The sequence below is a fragment of the Mixophyes fleayi genome, chromosome 11 (assembly GCF_038048845.1).
Source record: "Mixophyes fleayi isolate aMixFle1 chromosome 11, aMixFle1.hap1, whole genome shotgun sequence".
Taxonomy (NCBI): Eukaryota; Metazoa; Chordata; class Amphibia; order Anura; family Limnodynastidae; genus Mixophyes; species Mixophyes fleayi.
The window spans coordinates 29,825,713-29,852,985 of record NC_134412.1 but is presented as its reverse complement, the minus strand read 5'-3'; the positions used below and the strand labels follow the sequence as shown (position 1 = coordinate 29,852,985).

The window sequence follows — 27,273 nt, the reverse complement described above, 5'->3', positions numbered from 1 at the left end:
ACGGACGGACATGCGGACACAGGTGGAATACCTGGCCCGACAGATTCAGATGGTATTTGTTTCATTTCGACAGAAGTTCCAACTGGAACTCCCGTGTATGAAACTGAGCAAACTGGACCGCCTCGAAAGTAGATGCCGTCTTGCCCCGAACCATCATGCTGAAATGCAGAGGTCTGTTTGCCGCCAACAGAGATTTCACCATCTTCTGCAAGGCCAGAATCTTGTCTGGAGGCAAGAACACCCACTGTTGTCGGGTGATGAATAAAAGTCCCAAAAACATCATCCGCTGGGATGGGATCAACTTTGACTTTGAAGTTGAGAATCCAACCGTGGCATTCTAAAGTCTGGATCACTACTTTGATATAAGACTGAATTACCTCTGGAGATTCTGCCTTCAAAAGAAGATAGTCAAGGTAAGGGATGATTGTAATCCCCTTGAACCTTAGCAGAGCAGTCATGACCACCATGATCTTGGTGAAGACACACAGGGCCGTGGCCAGACTAAAGGGAAGAGACTGAAATTGGAAGTGCTCTGACCGAACCGCAAACCTCAAGGAGGGACTGATGACCCAGTTGGGAACATGGAGAGGCATCCTTGATGTTCAGAGCCACCATGGACTCTCTCCGTTCCATGCCGTGAATAACCTACCGCAAAGACTCCATCTTGAACCTGGGCACTCTGACCTGGGTGTTCAATGATTTAAGAATCAAAATTGGTCTGAATAAGCTGTCAGGTATGGGCACCAGAAAAATGTTGGAATAAAGCCCCAAACCTTTTTGAAAATCTCGCACCAGAATAATCACTCTTGAAGAATGAGGGATAGGAACGCTTTCGTGGACATTTCGGAAGCCCTGTTGTAAAGAACCGCCTCGGAGGATGACAGAGCAGATCGATCTTGTAAATCTTGTAACTCCTGGTCCACAACTGCTCGTACAGAGGCATCTGTGGTAGTCTGAAACCACTGCAGGGACCGCTGCCTCAGGAATGTAAAGTACCCGACGCATAGCCTGTATTAATTCCTCCACACCGACTATCAGAATATACCTCCACCACCACAGGAGGAGCGTCCGTCAGAATCAACCGTTAATTTGCTCTCCTCCTGAGAAGAACAGTCCAAATCTGATTAATTTCTCTGCAGGGATGCTGCTAACCGCTTGCGCTTACTGGAGGAGGACAGTGTAGTAAATTGCAACATCCGCTGTAAAGAGGAAGAGACCAAAACCAAAGCTTGTACTGAGGACGCAAGCCCATGTACCCAGGCCAGTTCAATTGAAACCACCACCACAGGTCCAGCCTGACTGACTTAGCGAACCAGAAATCACTTCACTCGCCACAGAGAAAGAGGGATTAGAAGAAGGCCCACAGACTGAGTCAGCACCAATTGGGCAAGTTCAACCACAGTATTGGAAAGAGACTGAGCACAAGCGGGCTCTGTCAAGTCAGAATCAGCACCTGCTGGTGCCATGGCATGCAATCTTGAGACTGACAGGATGCACACAAGGCATGCGCGCCTAACTGTCCGGACGGTAATTTAATATTACAGGTGGCACAGGTGAACTTCAACATAGATACCCCCAGCCTTAACCTGCATGGATTTTACCCTGACATGTTAAAAGATGGGACAAAACACACAAACAACAGTCAAATAAACGGTGCTAAAAACCACAGTATATAAGACAAGCAGCACACAAATCTAGTACAGAGAGTGAGCCTGCAATACAGCCAAACAGCCCCCAGTCTAAAAGACAAAACCCTGGGAAACAACCACCCCCAACCTGTTACCTTACAGAACAGAAAAAGGGAGAAGCTGGAGCTGTAAAATGGCTGCATATTCTGGTGTCTGCACACAGAAAAGTGAGACCACCAAGGAGGAAGAGAAAAAAAAAGAAAAAAAAAAGGAAAACCCCTACCCCCAGGGCCCAGCACTGGATTGGCAAGCATCCAGCAGGGCAACCCCTGCAACCAATAGTGCCTAGCAGGGCTCACTATATTAGTGACGCTAGCCTGTCCCAGCCGCTTTAAGCATGCATATTTTTCTATTTTTAATGTAACCCAAAGGCTGCCTCTATTAGGGGCAGCCTGCTTAGGGGACACACTGCGATTTCTGCCCCACCCAACACTGTGCTGGGTGAGGGAACACTTAACTGCTGCCATTCTTTTTCACTCAGTGGCTGCAGCTTCTTAGCTGCATGTACAGCAATGGAGGACATGCACAGTCTACTGTGACTGTGCCCGGCTCCTAGGAAGGCTAAAATAAAGTTGGGAGAGGGGGACTGGCATTGGAGGCACCTCTGCTCCCCCTCTCCAGACAACGCGCAGCCAGCCGTGCTGTGTGCTGTGAGAACACATAGCATTAGCAATTGACAGCAGCGGCTGACACATGACCAGAGGCAGAAGCATCTGATTGAAAAGAAACAAAGCTCAAATTAACTGAAAACAAAAAAGGGCTGCAGCCAAACACAGCCCGATCGTCTGGCACTTAAAATAAACTGATGCTAGCAGGCATTGAGGTATAGAGGGAGGTACTAGGGCTCAGTTAACAGTAGTTCTTATAATGCCAGATTGCCAAACCCTATTCTATACCCCAATGTCCGCAGGGTCCCCCCAAAGGAAAATAGAGAAAGCAATATAGCAGCACTCACTAATTTTAAATATAAATAGGTGACCAAGCCTGTCTGTGCCAGACCACTTACCATTTGTTAAAGTGAACTATTATAGAATTAAAAGAGACCTTTTATAAAAATAAAAGTAAATGTAGAGCACATGTTTCTCCCGTTACACCAACTCATGAAAACTCACCTCTCACAGGTGCAGCACTCGCACATCTCGTTTTTCTCTCCAAAAAACCCGTCTCCATAGAAGCATGTTATTTCTTCTTCTGCTTTAATGTCCCTGAGAACTTTTACACAAGCAGAGTTCCCTTCTGCTGGAACAAACTGAACAGCGGAAAGTGGAGTTTACTTTAGTTGCATCATTACGAGAAAACATACTGTATAGAACAGAAACACACAAAGCTACAACAGGGCCAGTACTGCCACAAAAGTTGGAGGAAACCCCAACAAGAGTTCAGTAGAGTAAGAGAGCTATATTAGGTCAGCAGGGGGGGAGGGGGGGGGGGGGGGGGGGGGGGGAAGAGACCCTAAAAAATATTACAAAGCAACATTGTTGACGGGGTTGAAAAAAAAACCAGAAAAAAAAAAACCACACCAGTCCATCAAGTTCAACCTATTTTGGATCTCCTTTGATCCCTCCCTTATGGTTGAAAATGATCCAGATGTAGCAACCTCCAATCTGTTTCACTCTGGAAAAATCCCTCCTGACCCAATATTGCAGGCCAATTTCTCCCTGGATCCAATACTATCCTTCATTTTAATTAACGATCGTAACCTTGGATACCATTTTCCCCTAAAAAATTTGGCTAACCCTTTCTTGAAGATATCAATTGAATCTGCCATCACAACCTTCCCTGGAAGTTATTTCCATATCTTGACTGCCCTTACTGTAAAGAACCCCTTCCTTTGCTGGGTGTGAAACTTCCTCTCCTCTAACCTTAGCAGGTGACTGCATGTCCTGTGTATAGTCCTTGGAGAAAATTTTCCCATGAAAGTTCTCCGAATTGACACTTAATGTATTTGTACATAGCAATCATATCCCCTCTTAGACACCTCTTTTCTAAAGTAAACATGCTTAAACTGGCTAACCTTTTCTCATAACTTAATGACTCCATACCCTTTATCAATGTTGTTGTCCTTCTCTGAATCCTTCCTAGTTACAAAATATCTTCTTTATAGAGTGGTGCCCAGAACTGTACTCCATATTCAAGATGAGGTATTACCAACGATTTATATAGTGGAAAAATTACACTGTCTTCCCTTGCATCTATGCCCCTTTTTATGCATGCCAATACTTTAAAGGCCATTGCAGCTGCTGCTTGACATTGAGCACTATTGCCAAGTCTGCTGTCTACAAGCACTCCCAAATCCTTTTCCTTTATAGATTCGCCTAAAATGTATCCCATTTAATTTATACAGATTGCATGATTGTGTTTGATCCCTAAATGCATAACCTTACATTTATCTATGTTAAACCTCATCTTCCATTTAAACGCCCAATCCTCAAGTTTATTCAAGTCCTTCTGTAGAGAAACTATATCTTGTTCTGATTTCATTACTTTACAAAGTTTAGTGCAAAAAAATGGAAACTTTGCCCTCTAAACTATCCCCACGGCCATTAATATATTAAAAAGGAGTGGCCCCAGCAGGAAACCTTGAGGTACACCAATCAAAACTTTGACATATTAGAAAATGTTTATCACAATTTTGTTTCCTATTCTCAAACCAGTTTTCAACCTAAGTACAAATGTTGTTTCCTAGACCCAGTTCCCTTATTTTGTAAATGTACCTTGTGTGGTACTGTATCAAAGACCTTTGCAAAATCTAAGTAGACCACACTGCTGTACTACTATGATCCAAGTTTCCACTAATTCCTTGTAGAAACTAATTAGATTAGTTTGGCATGACCTATCCCTCACAAATCCATGCTGTTTCCCACTAATAATCTTATTGCGCAAAAAGTAATCCTGAATAATATCCCTTAATATAACTTCCAATAGTTTCCCCACTATTGATGTCAGGCTTACAGGTCTCCAATTCCTTGGTTGTGATCTCATTCCCTTTTTAAACAATGAAACCACATCTGCTATTTGCCAATCCCTTGGTACGGAGCCTGATGAAATTGAAGCTATGAAAATTAAGAACAGTGGTCTAGGTCAGGGGTGTCCAACCTTTTAGCTTCCCTGGGCCACATTGGAAGACGACGAGTTGGTTTGGGCCGCACATAAAATACACTAACACCAACGATAGCTGATCATCGAAAAAACCATAGAAAACATAGTTAACATATTAAACTTACTTGGAAATGAAGTTAGTAAGAGTTAGGAAACCTGTTGCAGAATCATAATTAAAGCAGTAGTCCCATTACCAGCTACAATTTAACTTACCTGCATCTGCCCCTTAGTGGGGTTCGGGGAATTAAATGGCAAAAACTTTTTTTTTTTCCTCTCTTTCTGCACCCATAAATCATTTTTTTTATTGACCAGTTTGAAATGGTCACCAATATAGGTAGCATCAGGAGGACTAATAGAAATCTACAGAGATTTAAAGATAGGGTGGCGGGAAAAACGGCTCATGGAGCAGCCTCCGATGAGGGTAACAGTGGGTGATATTTTCACCGTACTCAGCACTGCACATTTAAAATGGTTTAAAATATGAAAAATACAATTATCTCTTAATACTTATATTACATACATACAGAGAACACAGCTAGTTCATAATTGCATGGTGCAGAAAGTCCAAATTCAGAGTAACAAACAATAAGATACTGGATAATCTTTCACTGCTGCTGATAGTTTGCACGGGTGACTCCTCTGTGCTGCGCTACGCAATGGATGTCGGGTGTGATGACGTCACCCCCGACATTCACTGCGAGCGCCACACAGAGGAGGAGACCAGGGAGGGAGCCAGAGCGCCAGATGACGTGACCTCAAGGTAAGTATTTTTTTATTTTTTTTTGCAGGATTTCTTTTTTCAGCTCTGCTCCCTTGCCACAACCAAAACTCCTGCTGGGCCACATTTACAGGCATGCGGGTTGGACAACCATGGTCTAGGTATTTCTGAGTTTAGCTTCCTAAGAATCCTTGGTTGTATGCCATCCCGGCCTGGAGCTTTATTTATCTTAATTTTATTAAGTCGCCTTTGGACTTTTTCCTTTGTCAGCCAAGTATTAATTAATGGAATAGTTCCATTTCCATTTATGTATTATTCTTACCATTTGTTCTTCTCTAATCAATACTGAAGAAAAGAGTGTTCAATATCTCTGCTTTTGCCTTATCATTAATCAACCCACCCATTTCACTTCTTAGGGGTCCTATATTGTCTTTTTTAATCTTTTTGCCATTTATATACTTGAAAAACTAGTTGCAAAAGAAAGAAAACCTAAAAAGTTATTTATTTACCAATATAGTCAATCTAATTTCCTTTTTGCATGTTTAATTACATTCCTTGTAGATATAGGACTCCTCAGTTCCTTCAGACTTCAAACAATTTAAAACACACTTCCCTATGGGAAGCAAATGTAAAAAAGAAGCATGCATTTAAAAACAGCCCATGTTTCATCTGTATTTTTTCCTTCAAAAACTGCGTCCCAGTCTATGCCCTTTATAGACTCCTTTAGCCTATTAACATTTGCCTTTCTAAAGTTTAAAGACCTACTTGATCCCTTATACTGTTGCTTCTGGAAACAAATTTCAAATGACACCATATTATGATCGCTGTGCTCCCTTACTTGCATGTTTGATATTACGTCCACATTATTTGTTATTACTAGGTCCAGTATAGTCCAGTTTCTAGTTGGTTTCTCTACTATTTGGGACATGTAATGGTCTTTTAGCGTGCACAGAAACCTGTTGCCCCTAGCTGTACCACAGGTTTCAGTACTCAAATCAACGACTGGATAATTAAAATTCCCCATAATTAAAACCTGACCTAGTTGTGTAGCCTTTTCAATTTGCTGTAGAAGTCGGGCTTCCTAACTCATACCAATATCTAATGGTTTATAGCATATCCCTATCTGTAACTTCTCTGAACTTTTTCCTCCACTGGATATTTCCATCCACAATGCCTCTATATTATCACCAATACTCTTATAAATAACTTCCTATATACTTTGTTTTAACACTGGCTTAATATAAAGACATACTCCTCCTTTCCTCTTATTTACCCTATCCTGAAGAGTATAGCCCTCCAGGTCGACTGCCCAGTCATGTACATCATCCCACCATGTCTCAGTAATACCTATATCATCATATTGCTCGTTTGTTGCTACTAGTTCTAACTTCCCCATTTACCTATCAGACTTCTTGCATTGGCAAGCATACACTTAAGTCTACTGCCCCCTTTCAGTAATCTTTTTTGCTTTGACATGACTGTTTTTCTTATTAGATTAAACAAGCGCCTTTCCTTATCGGCTACACTTCCCTTTCCATCCCTTGACTCTTATTAAATCCCCCCTTACTATTCTCAATGTATAACCCGTCAATAATTGCTTTCCCACCCTCCCAAAGCCTAGTTTAAAATCTCCTCCAACCTTCTAACCATCCTCTCCCATACTACAGCAGACCCCTCCTCATTCAGGTGCAATCAGTTTTGACAATCAATATAGCATCTGACCAAGAAATCAGCCCAGTGCTCTAAAAATCCAAAACCCTCCATCCAACACCAATTTCTTAGCCACATAGTAACCTCCCTAATCTCCCACTACCTCCCTGGACTAGCGCGTGGCCCAGGAAGTATTTCTGAAAATCATACTTTTGATGTCCTTGCCTTAAGTATGCGATCCAGATCCCTGAAATCATTCTTTAGGACACCCTAACTTCCTCTAATTCTGTCATTTGTGCCAACATGCACCAAAACCACCGGGACATTACCAGCCCCTCCCGACAATCTGTCCACCCAATCCGCAATATGCCGAGCCCGAGCACCTGGGAGACAACACACTGTTCAGCATGCACGGTCCCAGTAACAGATTGCCCTATCTGCCTTCCTAATAACTGAACCCCCTACCACCGCAATCTGCCTAGATCCCTGAGTAACTTTGGTCACCTCTATGCTAGGGAGACCGTTCACCTGGTGGCTAGTGGAAGCACTCTCACCCAACTCTACCAATTCTGAACTGCCTTTCTCCGTATCTTCATCCAATCTGGCAAATCTGCTGTGAGTGCTCAGCTCAGAACTGGCCTGCCTCTTCCTCCCTCTGCTACTCCTTGTAACTTATCAAGCTGCCTACCTGTCGCCCTTCCTCTGTCTCTGCTCCACCCTGCTCAGCTAATGCATCAACGGTGAGCTGTAAATTTTGCTCCAGATTGGCAATATCCCTTAATGTTGCAATGGTCTGCCTTTGATCAGTTACCTGGGCTTCCAAACAGACCAATTGCTCAGAGGTATATACCATGGAACAATTGCTGCAAGTGTGCATACATATGACAAGATATGCATTGAAGGGGATCTTCAAATCTGCTACCACTATGACTAACTTGACTCCTTATAACCTACTGTGGTCTCAAAAGTACTAAACTTTGCTAGCTCCTTGCAAGATTGAACCCCTTCCTGGATTAAACTCCTTACTGGATATAACCACACTTTAAACAAAATGCAGTTGAAATCTCAAGCCCAATGAAATTGCTTACCCTGTTAATTAGAGCTTGCTTACCCTGTTAATTAGAGCTTGCAATACTCGGCTGTATTGACTATTGAAAATTAACCACACCTACTAGTTCTAACAGGAAAAATAAAAAATTGTCCACATATAAAGAAGGTTATTTCACATATATTGAGGCTTTAACCCTGCAATGCAGCACACCAGTTTAATTTAAAATTCAATATTTATTAAAATGGGCATTAATAAAAATAAAACCATGTAGTGTTTAACTTTTCTGTTATAAATATATTATAGCCACCAATTACTAGTGTTCCTTAAATTGTCACCAATTGTAACCATTGTAATTTGGCCAATTCTAGAAATAGGGAATTCTAAATAAATATTGACTTACAAGAGAAGGGGAAAAGGGATTTAAAAAAAACCAAACACAAAACAAAAAAAAACCCCACACATTTATTTTACTTGCAATAATCACTCTTGCACTCCTCCCTTGTTCCTTCAGAATGTCAACATTTATCAGTTCATGTCATTAGCTATAGTGCTTTCTGTGCAGTAGAGCAACGTTCAGCCAAAAAATTCAAAACCTAACTCATCAAAAAACATACCTTGCAGTTGGGCCGGCAGTCTGAAGTCCAGAGAAGTGAAGTTAGAAGAAAGAGGTGGGGGGGGGGGGGGGGGGGAAGAGGAAAAAAAAAAAAAACACCAAGATATTATATCTACGTTACATATTACATTCAAAAGATAACTTGGATAACTTTAAATAAGCAGGGAAAAAAGATTATACATATGGTGAATTAATTGTACCATCTTACTATTTCTTGGTTAAGAAATCTCTGTTCATCCTGGAAATTGTGTTTATTTTGCAACCCCTAACTGAGACTACACTACTTCTATTGTACCTTTTACAGCTGTTCGCCATCTGTGAAACAAAAGCTGCACACAAAAAAAAACAAAACCCTCAACATTTTTAATTTTCAAATATGATCCATGAAGCTAAAATACATTGTTAACCAGACAATCCACTGCAACACTGGGGTGACTTGGAGATGCACTTCTGTATTTTTTTATTATTTTTTTAGCAGACAGCTGAAGTTTTACCTACATCTCTCGAACAGCTTTCTAATGGGATTTGATATTGGTCAAAAAGCTGAATGCAGCCATCTGAGTTACTTTGACAATACTTCCTCTATGCACGATTAACACCATGCATTTCTGCAAATATTTCAGCTCTGTAAGAGAAAAGCCTCTTGCCCATCATGGCAGCAGTCAAACGATAATAGTACAGAAGCCATTTCTTTATCTCCCAACATTTAGGTATCCAGCATCTGGAAAGGGCCATGTCACGATAGGGGTGGGGTGGCACTTTTAAAGTGCTAGGTTGCCTTGTACTCTCCTCTCAACCAAACACCTCCATTGCCGCACTTGGTCACCGCTACTCTGCCATGCAGCAAATGAGTAAAAGCTCCCAAATTTCCCACCCACGGGACAAAGCTGTCCCAATCAGGGTGGCTGGACAGTTGAGAAGTATGCATTTTAAGTAGCGAAAAAAGAAATTGCATGCAATCAGCCAGTTAATCATATAGTCTGTTAAACACTGTATCCTAAAACTCAATATATGGAAATTGTTATTTTTGTCTTTCACATGTGATAAACATTTTGTCTGAAATTTTCAAACCATTGCATGGCAGGAAGAAGAGGGGAAAGGGGAAAAAAAAAATATTGTGTATCCCTGATCATTTACCATGGTTAATAAAAGCAGCAGGGCCCAGCCAAAGCTGAGCACACCTCTTCCTGGTGGAGTACATAACGCTGAAGTCATTCTCACCAAAGCGAAGGAGGGACTCATCTGCTTTGGTTAGCTCGGCTATGCAGCCCACAAGCAGTGCAATTTTTTCATTCTTGGCCCTGAAAAAAAACAAAACAATTGAGGACCTTTAAAAGAAAAAAAATACAATGTTTAACAACTATTTTCCACTATACCTGCACATCCATTTGGAAAAAAAAAATGTGTTTATTGAAATATACATTTCATAGATCTTTACAAGTGACACCTGGCTGTGGCTGTTGATCTCTCCATCCATATTTTCACTATCTTACTTACTGGAGAGAGCTCACCCAGTTTACTTAGATAAGTTCTGCAGCTCTTAAGCAGAATTTTGAGTGGCTAAAGAACAATGGAAAGTGCAAGTTTTGAACTAAAGTAACAGAACAATATTTGACAGCAATTGTCTTTTTTACTTTAGGGGGGGGGGGGAAAGGGGTCCAGAAATATTTTGAGCATGGTGATGTGGGTTTCTCTACACACAAAATAGAACAAAAACCTGCCGTTGCACCAGCACTAAATGAATGAACTAGGAGGGTCAGGGGGGCATCTGGGCAAACAGATAACTTTCTATAAAGGTTATATGTATTACTGATAGAAACCTATTGTCCCAGAGATAATTTAGTCTGACACAGGTGGCAGTAACGACCAGGTACACCCTCCAGACGTTTGTTTTCTTTTTTCCCCCCTGACTTTTCATTGCACTCCACATTTTACATATAGGTCATTTGCCCAGGCCCGATGCAGCTAGATTACATACTGTGATGTGTAGGACTTCTTGGCTTTATAAGAGTTGTTTACATAGCTAGGAACAAAGTGCAAGCATTTCTAACCCCTCTCTGGCACTGATCTCAGGCTTACAGTGGCTACTGTGAGAGGCAGAGAACTTCCATTAATATTAGAAAGGAGCTTGAGGACGGGCATGAAAATTTTGATTCTTTCTTTGGAGCACGAGAAGAAGCAAATGTGTAGAGACAAGGGGATAAACTGGAAAGCACTTCTCTCTCGATTTAACTCCATTGAGAAATACTGGCAAAGTGCATGTGATGAAGACCATTTTTGCTTAATATAACATTTTGTAGAGAGGAATACACACAGTCATTGAAACAAAGTGTTTCTGGTATAGAAATATGATTACATACATTGTGAAAAATTAAGCTATACAAGGAATTGATAATATAGTTGTACAACTTTTAAGTCATCTTATCCAAATATTATTTCTCCATTTATAAAGGTGTCACAGATTTCGTAGAAATGGACAATCGTATAAACATTTTTCTCTCCCGCCGCTCTCTCTGCGGTCTCCCTCCAACAATCACTACATTGGCTCCCCATACCCTACAGAATTAAATTTAAACTCCTCACTCTGGCTTCAAGCGTGCCCTTAACTTTCTTGTCCTGGCGCTCTCCCCTAGTTAGTACCTCCCTTTATGGGTCTCCCCCTTCCCTTTAGGATGTAAGCTCTCATGAGCAGGGCCCTCTTTCCTTGTGTGCTCCTTCTACTGCTCATTCACCCTCTGTACCTCTTGGCCTGCTTCGCTAGCCCTGTTTTCCCCGTTTTATTAATCTTCCGCCTTCTTCTTGCGGATTTCTACTATCCCTTTCACTATCTGTCAGATATAATCTGATTTGCTTTACCTGTCACCTGTGTTTGTATATCATGTTGTGTCTTGGTTCTGTTTTCTGTATATGTAATGTACGGCGCTGCGGACCCTTTGGAGCGCCTTATAAGTCAAAGATATTATTAATTATTAATAATAATAGGGCATAACAGTAAGCAAATATCACAAGTACATGAGGTAATTATGCATAAGTTAAAAAAGTTCACTAGATATCACTATGTTTATAGCGACATAGGCGGAGAGATTTGATTAGACGCGACATATGTTATTTGCATATTGTAACTAAAAAAAATCTCAATAATACTTTATTCTATTAAAAAAAAAATAAAAAAAAAATGTATTCATAAGTAGCACAGATGAGTGCGAGCAAAAAACTGTGTGAACTCACACAGAATGTAGCAAAGACAAGACACAGGAGATGGAGAGTGGAAAGACATCAGACAATATGTAGAGGACCCTGCCCATGAGAACTTGCATTGTATAGGATCAATTGAGATAAAAAGGAGATTGTGGACAAAGTAGAGGTGGTGATGGACAAGATGGTCACAAGGTGCCAGGATAGGCAACATACGTATCCAAAGAAAGACAACCGGACAAGTACTGGAACTAACTCAAAATACAGAACACCTGTTCAAATAAAGGGTGTAGGCTTATATGGTAGATGTCGTGATGAAATAAATTCAGAAAAAGGGAGTTATTGAAAAAATTTAAATTGACCCTTTCCTTAACAACTGGTAAGGAATGCATTCCTCTGCCTGCCCCAAGTGTCCAGGAGCATCATGACTAGGTAGATTAGTGCTCTAATATGTGCAACCTTTGAAACACTGAGGGTAGAGGGCCAGAGTTGGAAACTTTCTCTGCCTGTCTCAATGTAGTGTAATGCCAGCAGAACAAGTTGTTATATGAGCTCTCTCCAGTCCAGTGATGTGTAATCTGACATACATCAAGGGTCACATGTGCGGCCCTCCAAACTGCATTACCCTTAATTACAAGAATTCTAAAACTCGTCCCAAAATGTCCGCAAATAGCCCTCACTTGCTCCAGAATTCCACAAGATCACCACTTGATATAAAAATGCACCCCACAAATATTCCACAACTTCCCCACATGCTACCAACATGTGGGAGAACTGGTATCTTGGAGATAAGACAGAATTTGGTGAATGCAGAGTAATTTTGATACAATCCTACTAAATTTCTGCGCAATTAAATGTTAAGAAATGTATACTAGGGTAGTAATCACATTGAAGACCTCAGCTACAACTTACTTGAGCTTATAATTACGTAAGAAGATTACTCATCAAAAATGCAGTTCCTGTATAAAATAGTGCATAAAAATGCATTGCAAACTATGCTTTAATCGTGCAGCAAACCACTTTAATCCCATTATATAAACCACAAAAATAAATAAGATTTTATACAATTTTCTCTTTAGTTTTACTCTAAAGGTTGTGTATACGCAACAGGCTCTTTTTGTCCTTTAATGTACATGGTCTGGTAAAATGAAACAGAACTTAAAAAGGTTAGATTTGTGAATTATTTTTGCTACATCTTCATTAGGCTGAAAGCATAAATAGCAAAAAGATCCTAATCTACCGCATACCAAGAGAAGTGTCCAAATATGGAATCAATGAGGTGAAAATGCACATTAACACTATTCTTTAAATCTCTATTTAATGACACAGATAACGGAATTTTTTGTAGTTACCGTAAAATCCGATTCTCTTAACCCATTTGGGGGACATTGCTCACAATAGGGTACAGAGGGCACTGTGCAGGAGCAAGGCACTAAAAAAAACTAAACGCTTGTCTAGCCTGCTCCACCCACCTCCCACATGTGCCCTTGGATGGAAAGCATCAGTTACTTAACTATCGAAGTTTCAAGGAGAGGGCAAAGTCTTATTCAGCAAAACAGTCAGAAAAAGGGGTGGGAAAAATACCATTTTCTCTTACACTACCATTAGCACTGCTCACCATGGGGACATTCCAAAGATGCCATTATGGGTGGGCACGCTCAGACTGAGCTGCATGTTTAACTTTATGGCCAAAACTGGCGTCTTTGGAAGCAAAGACGTGAAAGTGGTAGAATCCGTTGAATGTGGGGACAGACCAGGTAGCTGACCAACAACTGCTTAAGCAAGGCCCCGTACTGCCCAGGAGGCCCTAACCAACCTGGTGGAATAAGCAGTAAGACCATCAGAAACCGGAGATCCCTCGGAGATATAAGTCTGACTAATAGTAGCAGTAATCAATCTCTTCACCGTTTGTTTAGAAGCCAGCCAACCATGCTATTAGGAGACTGTCTTGCATACTGAAGCTGTGCAATCTACGTATATCCGCAAAGCTCCGACGACATCCAAAGAAGGGAACCCTGACTACTGGATTGCAGGCCCTAAGGCAACACAGGAATTATAATATCCTGGCTAGTATGAAATTTAAAGGCCCCTTTCGGTTGAAAAGAAAGCTTAGTACATAAAACTGTCCAGTTAGCGTGAAAAATGCGAAGGGAAGACAGACAAGACAGAGCAGTCAACTCAGCAACAAGCCTAGCTGAGAAAATTGCCAGTAAAAAGGAGACATTTCAAGTGAGAAGCTTCGAGGAAAAAATCCAATGGTTCAAACGGCGACTTCTGTAATGCCGTGAGAACCAAGTTTAGGTCCCATGGCACCACTGGAGGAACAGAGGGTGGCTGAACATGGAGGACCCTCTGAAGAAAGGTGTGGACATATGGTAACAGAGCCAGTCACCTCTGAAAATAAATCGACAAGGCCGAAACTTGGATCTTAAGTGACGGTGATCTCCACACCGTCCTGGAGGAATGGCAAGAGATAGCAAAACGGAAGAAAAAGGTGGAAACCCCCTTGCTTTTCACACCAACCATTGTATCTCTTCTAGGTACTATAGTAATTACATGACATAAGTTTCCTGGCTTTAATCATCAGTATGATCTTGTCCAAGAAGCCTTTCCACCTAGGAGAAGCAAGGCTTTAACCGCCAGTCTGTCAAAGCAAGACATTGCTAGGTCTTGATGGAAAACCAGACCCTGACTGAGAAGATCTTCCCTGAGAGGAAGTCTCCAGGGCGGATATACTGTCACAGCAAGAAGATCTGCGTACCATGGTCTTCTCGGCCAGTCGGGAGCCAGAAGAATCCCTGGAACCTTTTCTCTCTTTTCAACACCCAAGGCAACATCGGGATGGGAGAAAGAGGATTTATACTTACGATAAACACTGCTTAACCATGGTTTGCGTAGGGTAGGGAGGAGTTTGGCACCTATATATAGTTAATTCCAAGAAGCCGACGGGCCCCTCCTCCTGCCAACCCCCACAGGAACTCTGTTTGATTAAAAAGCTCCAGGAAGATAGGCCAATCAACCAAGAACACACAGAAGAAAGCGGAAGGGAGGGATCACAGTGTCCCCAGTATGGAATCAGAGAAACCGATTTATCGTAAGTATAAATCCTCTTTTCTCTTTCATCCATCTGGGGGACACTGCTTAACCATGGGGACCTACTAAAGCAGCCCCCTTGAAGGGTGGGACCGCTCTAATAGCCCAGCACGTAGATCACTACGACCAGATGAGGCATCGGATGGCGCAAAGACATTGAATTGGTAAAATTTTGTTAAAGTATGGACCGAGGACCAGGTGGCTGTTCTGCATAACCGATCCGCTGAGGCCCCATTTCGTGCAGCCCAAGATGCCCCCACAGAACAGTTATAATGGGCAACAATACACTCCGGCACAGGACAGTTAGCACTCACATAAGCTTGCTTAATAGTCAGGGCAAGCCACCTAGCAATAGATTGTTTAGACGCTGGCCAACCACATCTAGAAAAATCAAACAAGATAAATAAAGAATCTGTCCTACAAATCTTTTCAGTTCTCTTGACATAAATTCGTAGAGCCCTGACCACATCCACAAATCCCATGTTCCCTGTTCCGGATCCCTGAGGATCCTCTGTGAATACAGGAGCAACTCTCTCCTGGTTTACATCGAAACCAAACAACACCTTAGGAAGGAATGATGGAATTGTTCTTAGAACCGCTCCATCATGAAAGACCAGATAAGGTCCACGATAAGACAAAGCCCCCAGCTCAGACACCCTCCGAGCCGAGTCAATAGCAAGTAGAAAAACCACCTTCTAAGTTAAGAACCGTAACTCTGCCGACTGTAATGGTTCGAACGGAGGCTCCTGCAGCATATTAAGGACCAAATTAAGATCCCAAGGAGCTGTTGGTGGAACATAGGGAGGCTGGATATGAAGTACTCCCTGTAAGAAAGTCTTAACATCTGGAATCTCAGCCAAACGTCTGTGAAAATACACAGAAAGTGCCGACACTTGAACCTTTAGAGATCCTAATCGAAGACCTTCACCCAAGCCATCGTAGAAAAGCAAGAAACCTAGCAAGATGAAACTACTCTTAACTGCAGACCTTATTCCTACAACATTTTATATATGTACGCCAGATACGGTGGTAACCTCGAACCTAAACTGGCTTCCTAGCTTTGATGGGAGTATCAATTACCTTCCAACAGAACCCTCTGGATTTCCACAGACTGGCCTCAAACGCCATGCCGTTAAATTCAGCCAGGCTAGATCCAGATGTAAAAATGGTCCCTGAATTAGCAGATCTTTCTGAAGAGGTAACCGAAGACCCGGACCTACTGCCATAAGAATTTCTGGAAACCAGACTCTTCGTAGCCAAGCTGGAGCCACCAGAATGACTTGCCGACCTCCCTGCTTGACTCTCCGAAGGACCCTGGGAATCATTGATATGGGAGGAAACCGGTAACCTAACCTGAAGTCCCATGGCATTGTCAACACATCCACTGCCAGTGAATCTCTTGCCCTTGCGCAAAACTCTAGAACCTTCCTGTTGAGACACGACGCCATCAGACCTCGATCCGGAAGTTCTTATCTGTCTACCAACAACTGAAAAACTTCCGGATGAAGAGCCCATTCTCCCGGCAAAACTTTGTGCAGGCTTAGATAGTCCGCTTGCTAGTTCTGAATTCCTGGAATAAATACTGCTGACAATGCAGGAACGTATTTTTCGGCCCAAGCTAAAATCTGAAATGTCACTTCCATTGCTCCTGCACTCCTGGTGCCTCATTGCCTGTTTATGTACAACACTGCCGTGGCATTGGCAGACTGAATGTGAATCAGCATTCCCTGCAGAACACACTGTGCTCCTTGTAATGCCTTCAACATGGCCATCAATTCTAGAACATTTATGTGAAGAGCAGACTCTTGCATTGACCAAAGTCCCTGTAGTATCAGGTGAACGGCCACTGCCCTCCCCACACTCTGAGACTGGCGTGCGTGGACACCAAGATCCAAGACCACGGAGCAAAGGACCTGCCTTCCGCCAGATTGTCTCACAAGCCACCATCTGAGAGATTGTCTCGCCTCCAGGATAACACCAGCTGACGATCTAACTTCAGATCGGACCCGGTCCATTTCTTCAACATGTCCCATTGAAAACACAGAGTGGATTCTGCCGTAAGGGAGAGTCTCGAAATACGCCACCATCTTTCTTAACAGTTTCATGCACAGAAGGACCGACGGCCTCCTGCAGGACAGAACCCCGTTTGTCACATCTTGCAGGGACCTTATCTTGTCCTCTGGAAGAAAAACCCTCTTACATGCCATGTTCATTATTAGCCCCAGGAATGTCATCCTTTGACAAGGCATCAACTGCGACTTCGGGCGGTTCAGGGGCCAACCATGTCTCTCCAAAACTTAAATGGTAAATTGAAGATGTTGTTCCAACAATTGCGCTGATGCAGCTTTTATTAACAAATCGTCCAGATAGGGCACTATTTGCATCCCTCTGGCATGAAGAAAATCCGCCATTATCGCCATAATCTTTGTAAACTTTGTCCTTTTTATTTTTAGATCTGTTTTGCTTTATATTTTGTCATCTTTATTAATTGTTTTAATAAACTGTAAGCATTGTACTTTTTTGTATATTAAATTTAACATTTTATAAGTGTTCTCCATATTGCTGTAAACAAATCCATTAGCCTTTTATAGCTTTAACATGTTATCCCTTTGAATGCTGGTGTGTGAATTGTTAATACATTTGTCTACCAAGCCTAGGGTGTGGCTGCATGTACATTTGTGTAATAGAGTATGGAGGTGTTAAGCGTTAACCCTTTGATTTGTGATGTGTCTTGCCAACCTGTGTGCAACAAAAAGCATATTGTGCAAGTGTGGGACAGAATATTGGGGTCCTATTGCCTTATTGAATAGGTGGTTGTGGAACCACAGTGGGCATGGTTGTGCGAGCACTGTTTGGGGGCGATTCGGCAAATCTGTAGCCTGTGTGATAGGCAAGGGAAAGACTGAGTGCTGGAATAGTGTGTAACCGCATACAGTAAACACTTCCAAGTGACAAGTGCGCAGAATGCAGTTTGTGACTACTAAAGGTAGTAAGGAGAGGTTTCCTGACACAATAGAGATGATATATTGTTTGACTGTTTGAATATATGAGAATATATTAAATCAGGGAATGGACATCCCGGACACCTGGGTTAAGAGCACTGCAATGGCATAACTTGATGTTCTGCTCAATGCATTATCTTGGCTGCCACTTTCATAGCAAGCACTTAAACCAGAGCACTGAAGACAACCCGTAACTTGAGGACACTGATGGGAAAGCCTCACCTCCTGCCAGGTCCAGATACCCAGGAGACGGAGGTTAAGAATCACCACACCCCAGCCTAAGAGGCTGGTGTCTGTGGTCACTATGGACCAATGCCAGACTGAGATTCTTCGCCCGCAGCAACCACAATAGGAACCGACGGGTCGCTGGCGATGGCTGGAATAGTTGCGTCGCCAAGTAAGGATCTGACCTCATCCACTTGGAAAGGATTTTGCACTGGAAGGTTCGCAAATGGAAGTGAGCAAACTGTATTGCCTTGAAACAAGACACTGTGCGCCTTCGTTTCATGCACTGCGCAGGTGAGACTGAAGGCGAGGGGCAGATTTGCTTTAATCAGGCGATTGTTGAGGTATGGCACTACTGGCATCCCTTGACAACATAAACGTGTTGCCATAACTTCCACTACCTTTGTGAATACCTGCGATGCTGTTGCCAGACCAAAGAGTAATGCCCCGAATTGGAAGCACGACGCTTCACTGCAAACCTGAGAAGATTGTGGTGACCGTCCCATATGGGTATGTGAAAATAAGTATCCTTGATATCCAAGGATAGCGGGAACTTGTTCCATTCCATGGAGTTGATGACAGAACGGACGGATACCGTCCGCAAGCTTGGTACCCTCAAGTAGGTGTTGAGGGTTTTTATGTTCAGGATGGTACGGAAGCACAATTTTTTTTGTACAAGGAAAAGGTTTGAGTACTAACCCAAACCCCATTGCTCCTCTGGAACCAGAACAACGACACCTGAAGCCAACAGGGACTGAATGGCCCCCTCAAGGGCCACTATCGCCTTGTCTCTTGGAAGGGGAGTGGACATGATATGCCACAGAGGTATCACCAAAAGGTCTAACATGTAACCTCTGTCCACCATGCTTTTTACCCAGGCGCCATTAGAAGAATTGAACCATTAATCCCAGCAGGAGAGGAGCCCCCACCACAGAAAGTCTGGGTGGGTGAAGGAGGAAGTCATGAAGGCTGTTTGTCCACTGGCTTGTGTGCATAAGTCGTCCCGTCCAGGCTTGCCTGCCCCTTTGGGCCCCTCCCTGAGGAGAAGGAGTGATTTCTCATGGCAGCACCCCTAGGTTTTCCAACGAGGCAAAAGGTCTTTTGCCTTTTGGACTTAGGTGCAGCAATTGGGAGAAACAAGCTTTTCCCTTCAGTGGCCTGAGAGATGAACTTGCCCAAGGCCGGACCAAATAACACTTAGCCATCATAAGGCAAGGCCTCCAAGGTTTTCTTGGATTTGGCTTCCACCTCCCAAGATCTAAGCCAAAGTGTGCGTGCAGCCACCCCTGCCAGTGATGAAGTCAGGAACAATCCTTGACCTGAGCCCAGAACCGCGTCTCCCAGGAAATCAGCCGCATCTTTAATATGGGGCACCAAGGGGGACAATTAGGTTCTAGGCACACCCGATTGGATGCCATCACTGAGAGAAATGGCCCATTTCTCCACAGCTTTGATTACCCATGGTGCTGTCGCTACAGGGCAGAGGAAGGCACCAGAAGCCAAATAAATGGACTTCAAAATTTGTTCACATTTCCATCCATGCTCTCTCAGGCTAGCAGCACTCGGAAGGGAATGATAGTAGCCAAATGTGAGATGGGAGCCTCCACACTCCAGCGAGTTTCCCATGACGTAACCTCCGTGTCCGGAAAAGGGTAAGAGGGGCGAAACCTTCGAGGAATTTGGTATCTGCTATTTGGTTTCAGTCTGGTCTCCTCCAAATCTGACAATTGTGGAGCAGATGAAAAAGAAACAGTTTGCTTCTATTTCTGTTTAAACAGAGAGACCTCCATAATATTAAGTGTCTGTCTAACCACTAGGAAAAGATCTTCCACTCCCTGCCTACTAGAGGAATCATCCTCCCAGGCTGACAGATTCTCATTATGAATATTTAAACTGTCAGATGTCAGGAATGTGAATGTCGGTCTTTGGTTATTTATATATAGATAATACTCAAATGTGAGATATAGAAGCCTTTATACTTTGAAAAAAAACTCTCCCATATTTAGACTAGTCTTCTTAAATAGATTCTCTATCCCAAACCCTGTGGCTTAACTGGTAAAGAGTCAGATAGGGAAATGGGAACATAAGTGGTGAAGTTGTGGGTTTGCATCAGATATTCTCCCAATGATATAGGGGTGTCACGAACACGCTCCCAGCCGCCGTGACTTTGGGGTGTTTGCTGTATGAGGTCACACATGATTTCAGCCCGCAGTCTCTCTCACCTATCACACAGGTTATAGACCTACGGAATCGCCCCCAAACACAGCGCTCTCACAACCCCAGACACTTCAGGGTTCAGCCACCACCTATTGGGTACGGGCAATAGGACCCCAACATACTGTCCCACACTGGCACGCAGGCTTCTAATTATCCACAAACTAACAAGACTTACACCAGCACACACAGGGTTAACGCTTCACACCTCCAGACTGTTACACAAATGTAAATACAAGTACACACAGCTTGTTAATCAAATGTATCAACAAATCACACACTGGCATTCCAATGGTTAACCTGGACGAGCAATCCCTCTTCTAACAAGGCAATGGATTCTTTAGAGTATCAAGGACGCAACTTATTAAATTATAAATTTAATATACAAAAAGTACAGGGCATACAGATAATAAAAATAATGGATAAAGATTTGACATACAAATAAAAAATTGCAAACAGTTATAAAACAACTGGGATGAAAGTACAGAGCATTACTTACAAATAATAATCTGTATGCCTGGGGCAGGCAGGAAAGATGGACAGTCCTTCAATTAGATTGATCCCCAAGAAGCTGACAAATTCTCCTTTCCACACACAGATTTTTAAGCAAACTCAAATGGGACGGCATTCACAGGGGCAGTGTGAATGCTAATGTGGGGGGCGGAAATGTCCCCTGGGTGTTACCTCAGGTTTGGTCAAACTATTCCTAAGTTTTGACCTGTTGGTAATTCTTCACAGATATATCTCAGAGAAATAACACCCCCCTCAATAAACCGGTCATAATCTCCCGCATGTTTAAATACCAAATATGATGAGATTACAACAATATTCAATCTCATCCGGAAATACGTGTGATTATGGCTGTTCCCTGTGTAGTTAGTATCTATGTTTTAACCCTTGTGTGGTTTTTGCCCCTCAGTACGGAGTGCAATCCAGATTTCCCCAAAATATGAACTATGACAACATTTTCCTTTGAAGGTCATATTTCTATATACCTGCATAGAGACCATGCAGATTTTCATACCAGAGTCTCCAAGATTTGCACCTAGGCGTCTGGCTCTCCAATTTACACCCAGGAGTTAGCTTGTGTTTACACTACCTATTGAAAGGAAGTCAATTAGCTAGGGAAATACAGGATCAAATACAATGGATGTCTGTGATCTGCATATCTTAAGCTGGTCTCTGCACAAAGGGTTTACCTAATTCAATTACCTGCTCCTGGGCTCATTTGGTCACACCTTTATCTGAATTGAAGATCAGGTTAATTTAGGTATTCATGCAAAGAGTTATTTTGGGTCCTGACATCCAATATTCTATTTCAGCATATCAGATTTATGCTCTCATCCTGACAAGGGGTTTATATTATATTAATATTTTTTGCTATATATTTTTTTGCAGCTTTTACAATTGTTCTATACATAATCTTTTGATCTTTATTTGAATTAAATGAGTATAAATAGGTGTCAAGTCAAAGAGACCCGCATTGATATTATATTATAAGCTACACATTGTTTTTAGAATGTGATAATAAATGTATCAACACGATGCTATAAAGTTTTTATTATACTTGTTTTTTACTATGTGATAATTACAAATGATTGTTAAGAGATGTAATTTATATTTATATGATTTTTACTTTTATGTTGCTGAATTCAGTTAGTAAGCCTGATGTAAGATACTTGTGAGCAACACGTTTGCAATTATTCAATTAGATGGCTATATAAACATCTTCATGATGAGGAATACTGACAATAGCCAAAATAAACGGCTACAAACTGTTTCACTGAAGAAGTTGCTGGAGGGCAAGGAAACGCGTCAGGAAGCATTAAGAACAAACATTGGAGAGATCACTTACTATTTACTCGGTAGTGTGTCTCAGCACAAAGGAGACTGGAACAGTATGATTTGAAGTCACAGAAAACTACCTTGATTCTGTCTGAATTTGTGCTGTGAATCTTCACTTTATGTGGTCAGCTGGTGGATCCTACAAACAACGGTCCGTTTTCCCATTTTTCTCACAGTCAGCCCAATGCTCACTATGCTGAGCTGAGGTAATCTTATTTTATGGGCATTATTGAAGAGGAGTCTAAATTAACAGCCACAGATTTCTGGACTGCAGTAAAATCTACATACAATACTATTGCATTTAACAGTTTCCTTAGAGCTCCTTCTTGTGGACACATGGTAGAACTAAAAGGTGATCTTTCCCGTGTGTTGCAATAAGATACAAATGAATAGCCCATGTTTTAATACAGAAGGGTTATTGTGAGTAACCTATTATATTTGAGTTAGTACAAGACTCATCTGGACTCTATGCAATAAAACCCAATTGGGACATTAAACATTTGGGCTATATTAATTAACTATAGAGATATCTATTATCATAAATCATTACAGGCATTGGATTCAGAGAGAAATCATTTTTATTGTGTTATTATATGGATGTAATTCTTTGATAAATATGGATGTGATATCAAAGTCACATTATTAATTATTAATAAAATTGTTTAGTTTTCAGCATTGTGTTGATCTGACTAGTCTCTGCACTGTCTATTGCTATTTATTTTCGTTCTCATTATGAGTTCCTGAGTTTCACCCTCCACCTGAAAGGAGGGAGTCTGTATCAAATCCAGCAGTGCCTGGGTCTGAACCTGGTGCTTACACTGCCTACCAGAGGAAAAAGTCTCCAACATCTTTTCTAGGGAGGAAGAATGTCTAACCAGTCCCTGATCTGACTTCTCCAGATTCTGCACCCAAGGAGATACTAGTGTTGCCACTAATGCATCAGGGGCTCACTGAGATGCCTGTCCTAGGGGAAGGGCATCTATAGAGATAATAGTTTCTTCCACAGTGTGCTAAAAATTCCCAGCCCAAACTACATTGCTATCCTCACATACTGCAGATAGAAATACTATAATTTCTGTTTAGAAATGGAGGGAGAGAAGAACAAAAAGGACCATACACAGTCCTGCACCATGAGTGTGATGGGAAAAATGTAAGTTTACGAATAGCAATTACATCAATACAAATAAAGACATCTACACCAAGATTCCCTTTAACTGGCAAGAGTCCCTATCCTACTAGATTTGTTATCTATTCACATATTGATAACATGTAAAATAAACTCTAAACCAAAGACCCTCATGCTTCTTGTAACACATCTAGCAAAAATATTGATAATTGATCTTTTTTGAACCCTTGTTCATTTACATACCAGGGTTTTGTAGTGACCACTTTGGCTCCATTGGTTTCCAAGGAGTAACGATTGCAAGGGAGGATCGTGAAGCCACTTTCTGGCAGAAAAATTCGCAGATATCGGAATATCTAAGAGTGAACCAGAAAAGTTAGCAGGTCATTAAAGCGAGACATGATTACCGATACCCTTCCTTGATGCACAGATGTATCTTATTTATAAAGCTGCTATTGTATACACTTGTTACTAACAAAAATATATATATATTTTTTTGTTTTGTTTGGTCTTTAAGGCACTTTACTAAAATGACCAATCAAGCCAGTCCTGTCCTCTTATTACTTACATGTGTCTTGAGCATAGCTTCCTGTTGTGGTGTGCGATTTCTGAGGTAATGATTAGCCCCCATTACGAGTGAACAGAACGCTGCTTCAAAGTCTCTCTTCTTACGGAATGTGTGCAATGCCTCCCGCAAATGATGTTGTCTCCTTATGGAAGGTAAAGGACTGCAACACAAAGACACTTCTAAACAAATCTCACATTCATACTTGCATCATCACATCCTCTTTACCTATACTTTTCCCACAATACCTTGAAGATCACCATAACTTGTGAAATTCCCTTATTTACCTGTTTAAATATTTGTTATTTATTGGGGCAGATTCCTGGCTTATGACACAGGCAACCTTTCCTTCCACTTTCCTTACACCACTTAGCTCAACTTTCTGCCTCTTTAGTCTTCAACAGCCATGAAATGCAATGAGAAAAATTGCAATGTGTTAGTATATAAATACCTATGTACAGAAGAAGTTTAATAAAGTAAAAGAACTAGGCTGTTGTACAAAAAGGTATGCACTTGGAACGCAGCTATAAACATGTTACTCAAGTTTATAGTTATTAGTTTATAGAGAAGACTTTGTCAGTGTCCTGTGCTTACAAAGTTCGCAACTGTTATTTTTAGGAATTAACTGCCTTACTTCGGATATAAAATAAATTTAAAATGCAGAATACAAATATTACATATGCAAGTTATTAAACAAATTTTACATGAAGCACAGTTAAGTCAACCTATTAAAGTGCCAGCTATTCTATCAAATGTGACGTTAAATAACAATTAGTGACCTATATCAGTAAACCATTTGTTTCCAGTAAAGAAAACAGTTCAATATTATGTGAGGCGATGGTAGTGATTATATCAGCTGAAATAATGCCGAAAGCATTTAAACCAATAACAAAAAGCAGATTACTGTTACACCGACATACACGAAATACAGGCTTACCCTAAAGACGGCTGATGTTAATTGGGACTACAGAAGAATCCGGCTTGTGGGATTTTTGTCAGTTAAAATGGCCACACTGAGATTGCTGGTTTTAAAGGGGGAAAAGGCAGGACCTGGCCCGTCTATAATGTGGAACTCCTAATCCTAAACCTAAAGCCAACTGTTAGATTACATTATAGATGTGTATATCGGGGTCACAGTAATCTGCATTTTCTTATTGGTTTAAATGCTGTTGACTTTCTATCAGCCGGAAAAGGGTACCTCACCCATGCTGAGCTTTCAAAAACAAAAACAAAAAAGAAAGAAATTAACCACAAAGGCATTCTCCAATAAAGACTGACCTGCGGTTATTGTCTTAAAGGAAATCTCCTCAGAAATATTGTTTTAAAGAATAATTCTGGCCAAAATTATCCTTAAATAAAATCTGTGTGTGAAGTGAATTTTAAAGATATAAAGGATACTCCCTTGCTCATAGCACCCACAAGTCAGGCAGGATGTAAAACTATTATATAGAAACATTGGGCATTCACTGCAAGGCTCTTTAAGTCACCAGAGGATAGGATGCTGGAACATCTTTATTAAAATAGCATAGGAAGATATCGGCAAGTCCTGGACCTCAGCTTGCAGCCTGGACTTGTGTATGGGGGCACTATGATCAAATGAGACCTGCAGGAGGTGGATGAAGTACAACTCCCCCCCCCCCCTTCCCCCAAAGCCTCTTTCACCCACACATCTTATTAAAGAGTTTAACAAAAAAAATGCATTACCCACCCAACCGTATATGTATAGTGGGACCCCAGTGCCCAAAATATTATTACATCTGCAAAAAGTAGTAATGGTATGACTCAGAGGTGGGTTGGCACAATGTTGTGCTCCTCTGTAGCCATAATTGCACTAGAGAATCTAATGGTAGCTTACAAAATTATTATTATTATTTTTTTAACATTTACATGCACAATTGCTAATTATTGTAGTGTGTATGTATCAGAATTCCTTAACATTTACCACTGGGTAAGCAAAAAAAATAAATAAAAAAATAAATAGATCACAGGCAAAATACAATTAAACTCACCTGACGTTCATTTTATGTGTTCTGAATCCAAGGTATGGATCAAGCACCAAGCTAGTTGCCAAGTCATCATTCTCACACAGCTCTTTTGCCGTCACCCGATTAGAACCCATGGTTTCATTAAGCTTTGGATCATGCTGTTCTAACCTAATATTTAGAAATAACAATATAAAGTTACATAGTCACAGGATATACAGATTACTTTTCTTTTGGGGTCTACATAGGTTATAGATAGAACCTCAAGAACTGTCTAATATGTAAATTGATAATGCCATTAGTTAAAAAAAATAAAATACAAAACTACACCTTCCCCTGGATCAACATTCATAAAAGGCTGAAACTGATATATTAATGTATTTTCAACTATGTAATCATGCATGCATTCTAAAATATACTAATTTTCCCTTCTAACAGATTGTGTTGTGAATCCCAAAGGAGACACAGCTACAAAAACAACCACATCCCTCTTTAAGGTTAAATTTAGTTATCCTTTAAACAGCTTACACAACCCTAATTAACTAGCGCTATCAATAGCTACCAATAAACAAAATCTCAATTTAGCTGCTTTGGAGCTATATTTGCACTAATTGAAAAATTATTATTTTAAATGTATTTCTGATTTTTCAGACTAATTTCAGGGAAAAGCTCACAACTCATTGGAAATGTTCTATGGTGTCAATGTGCTATGCTTTCTCCTATATACAGCATTGAAATGACGTCATCCTCCAGCATCCCTAAGATCCCCCCAATCAGCTTCTTTATGCGAGACCTGGGTTGAAAAACCCGGGGCACACCGTTTACACTGCAGGCGCCCCGGGCCTGACACAGGAATAACCCCGCAAAAGTCCAGGGTCTAATGATGACCTGGGATTTTGAACTGACCCCCCCTTCACACTGAGCCACATCCCGGGTAGTCAGGGCTCACTCCGACAAAAACCCGGGTTTTATAGGTAGTGTAAATGGGGTATAAACTGGCATATAATTTTAATTGACATACCATTTAATTCATTAATATGCTGTCTTACAACAGGCAAAATGAACCACGAACAAATATTTCCCAGAGGTGTTTTGTGACTTAATTTTAACTGTGTATCTATGTTTTACAAAATGCTTTAAAATGGACATTTTGTTTTGCCCACATATATAAAAGAGCAAGGACACTTAGAGACCACAAGTCTGCAGTTAC

At 41.3% G+C, this 27,273-nt stretch overlaps 1 protein-coding gene across 6 annotated transcripts in view; it reads right to left on the bottom strand.

The window, feature by feature from the left end:
- The window catches only part of KMT5C (lysine methyltransferase 5C), a 37,804-nt gene that overhangs the window by 6,886 nt on the left and 3,645 nt on the right, over positions 1-27,273 (bottom strand). For 5 of the 6 annotated variants that reach the window (XM_075190934.1, XM_075190932.1, XM_075190933.1 and 2 more), the window contains 7 exons: positions 26,091-26,234; positions 24,369-24,476; positions 24,085-24,244; positions 23,763-23,872; positions 9,957-10,120; positions 8,821-8,840; positions 2,801-2,937 (listed from right to left, as the gene is read on the bottom strand). In XM_075190934.1, the coding sequence (XP_075047035.1) occupies positions 2,801-2,937; positions 8,821-8,840; positions 9,957-10,120; positions 23,763-23,872; positions 24,085-24,244; positions 24,369-24,476; positions 26,091-26,200 (809 nt within the window). In that variant the 5' untranslated portion in view covers positions 26,201-26,234. The remainder of the gene's footprint in view (positions 1-2,800; positions 2,938-8,820; positions 8,841-9,956; positions 10,121-23,762; positions 23,873-24,084; positions 24,245-24,368; positions 24,477-26,090; positions 26,235-27,273) is intronic. The other variant, XM_075190937.1, reaches the window with a different exon arrangement.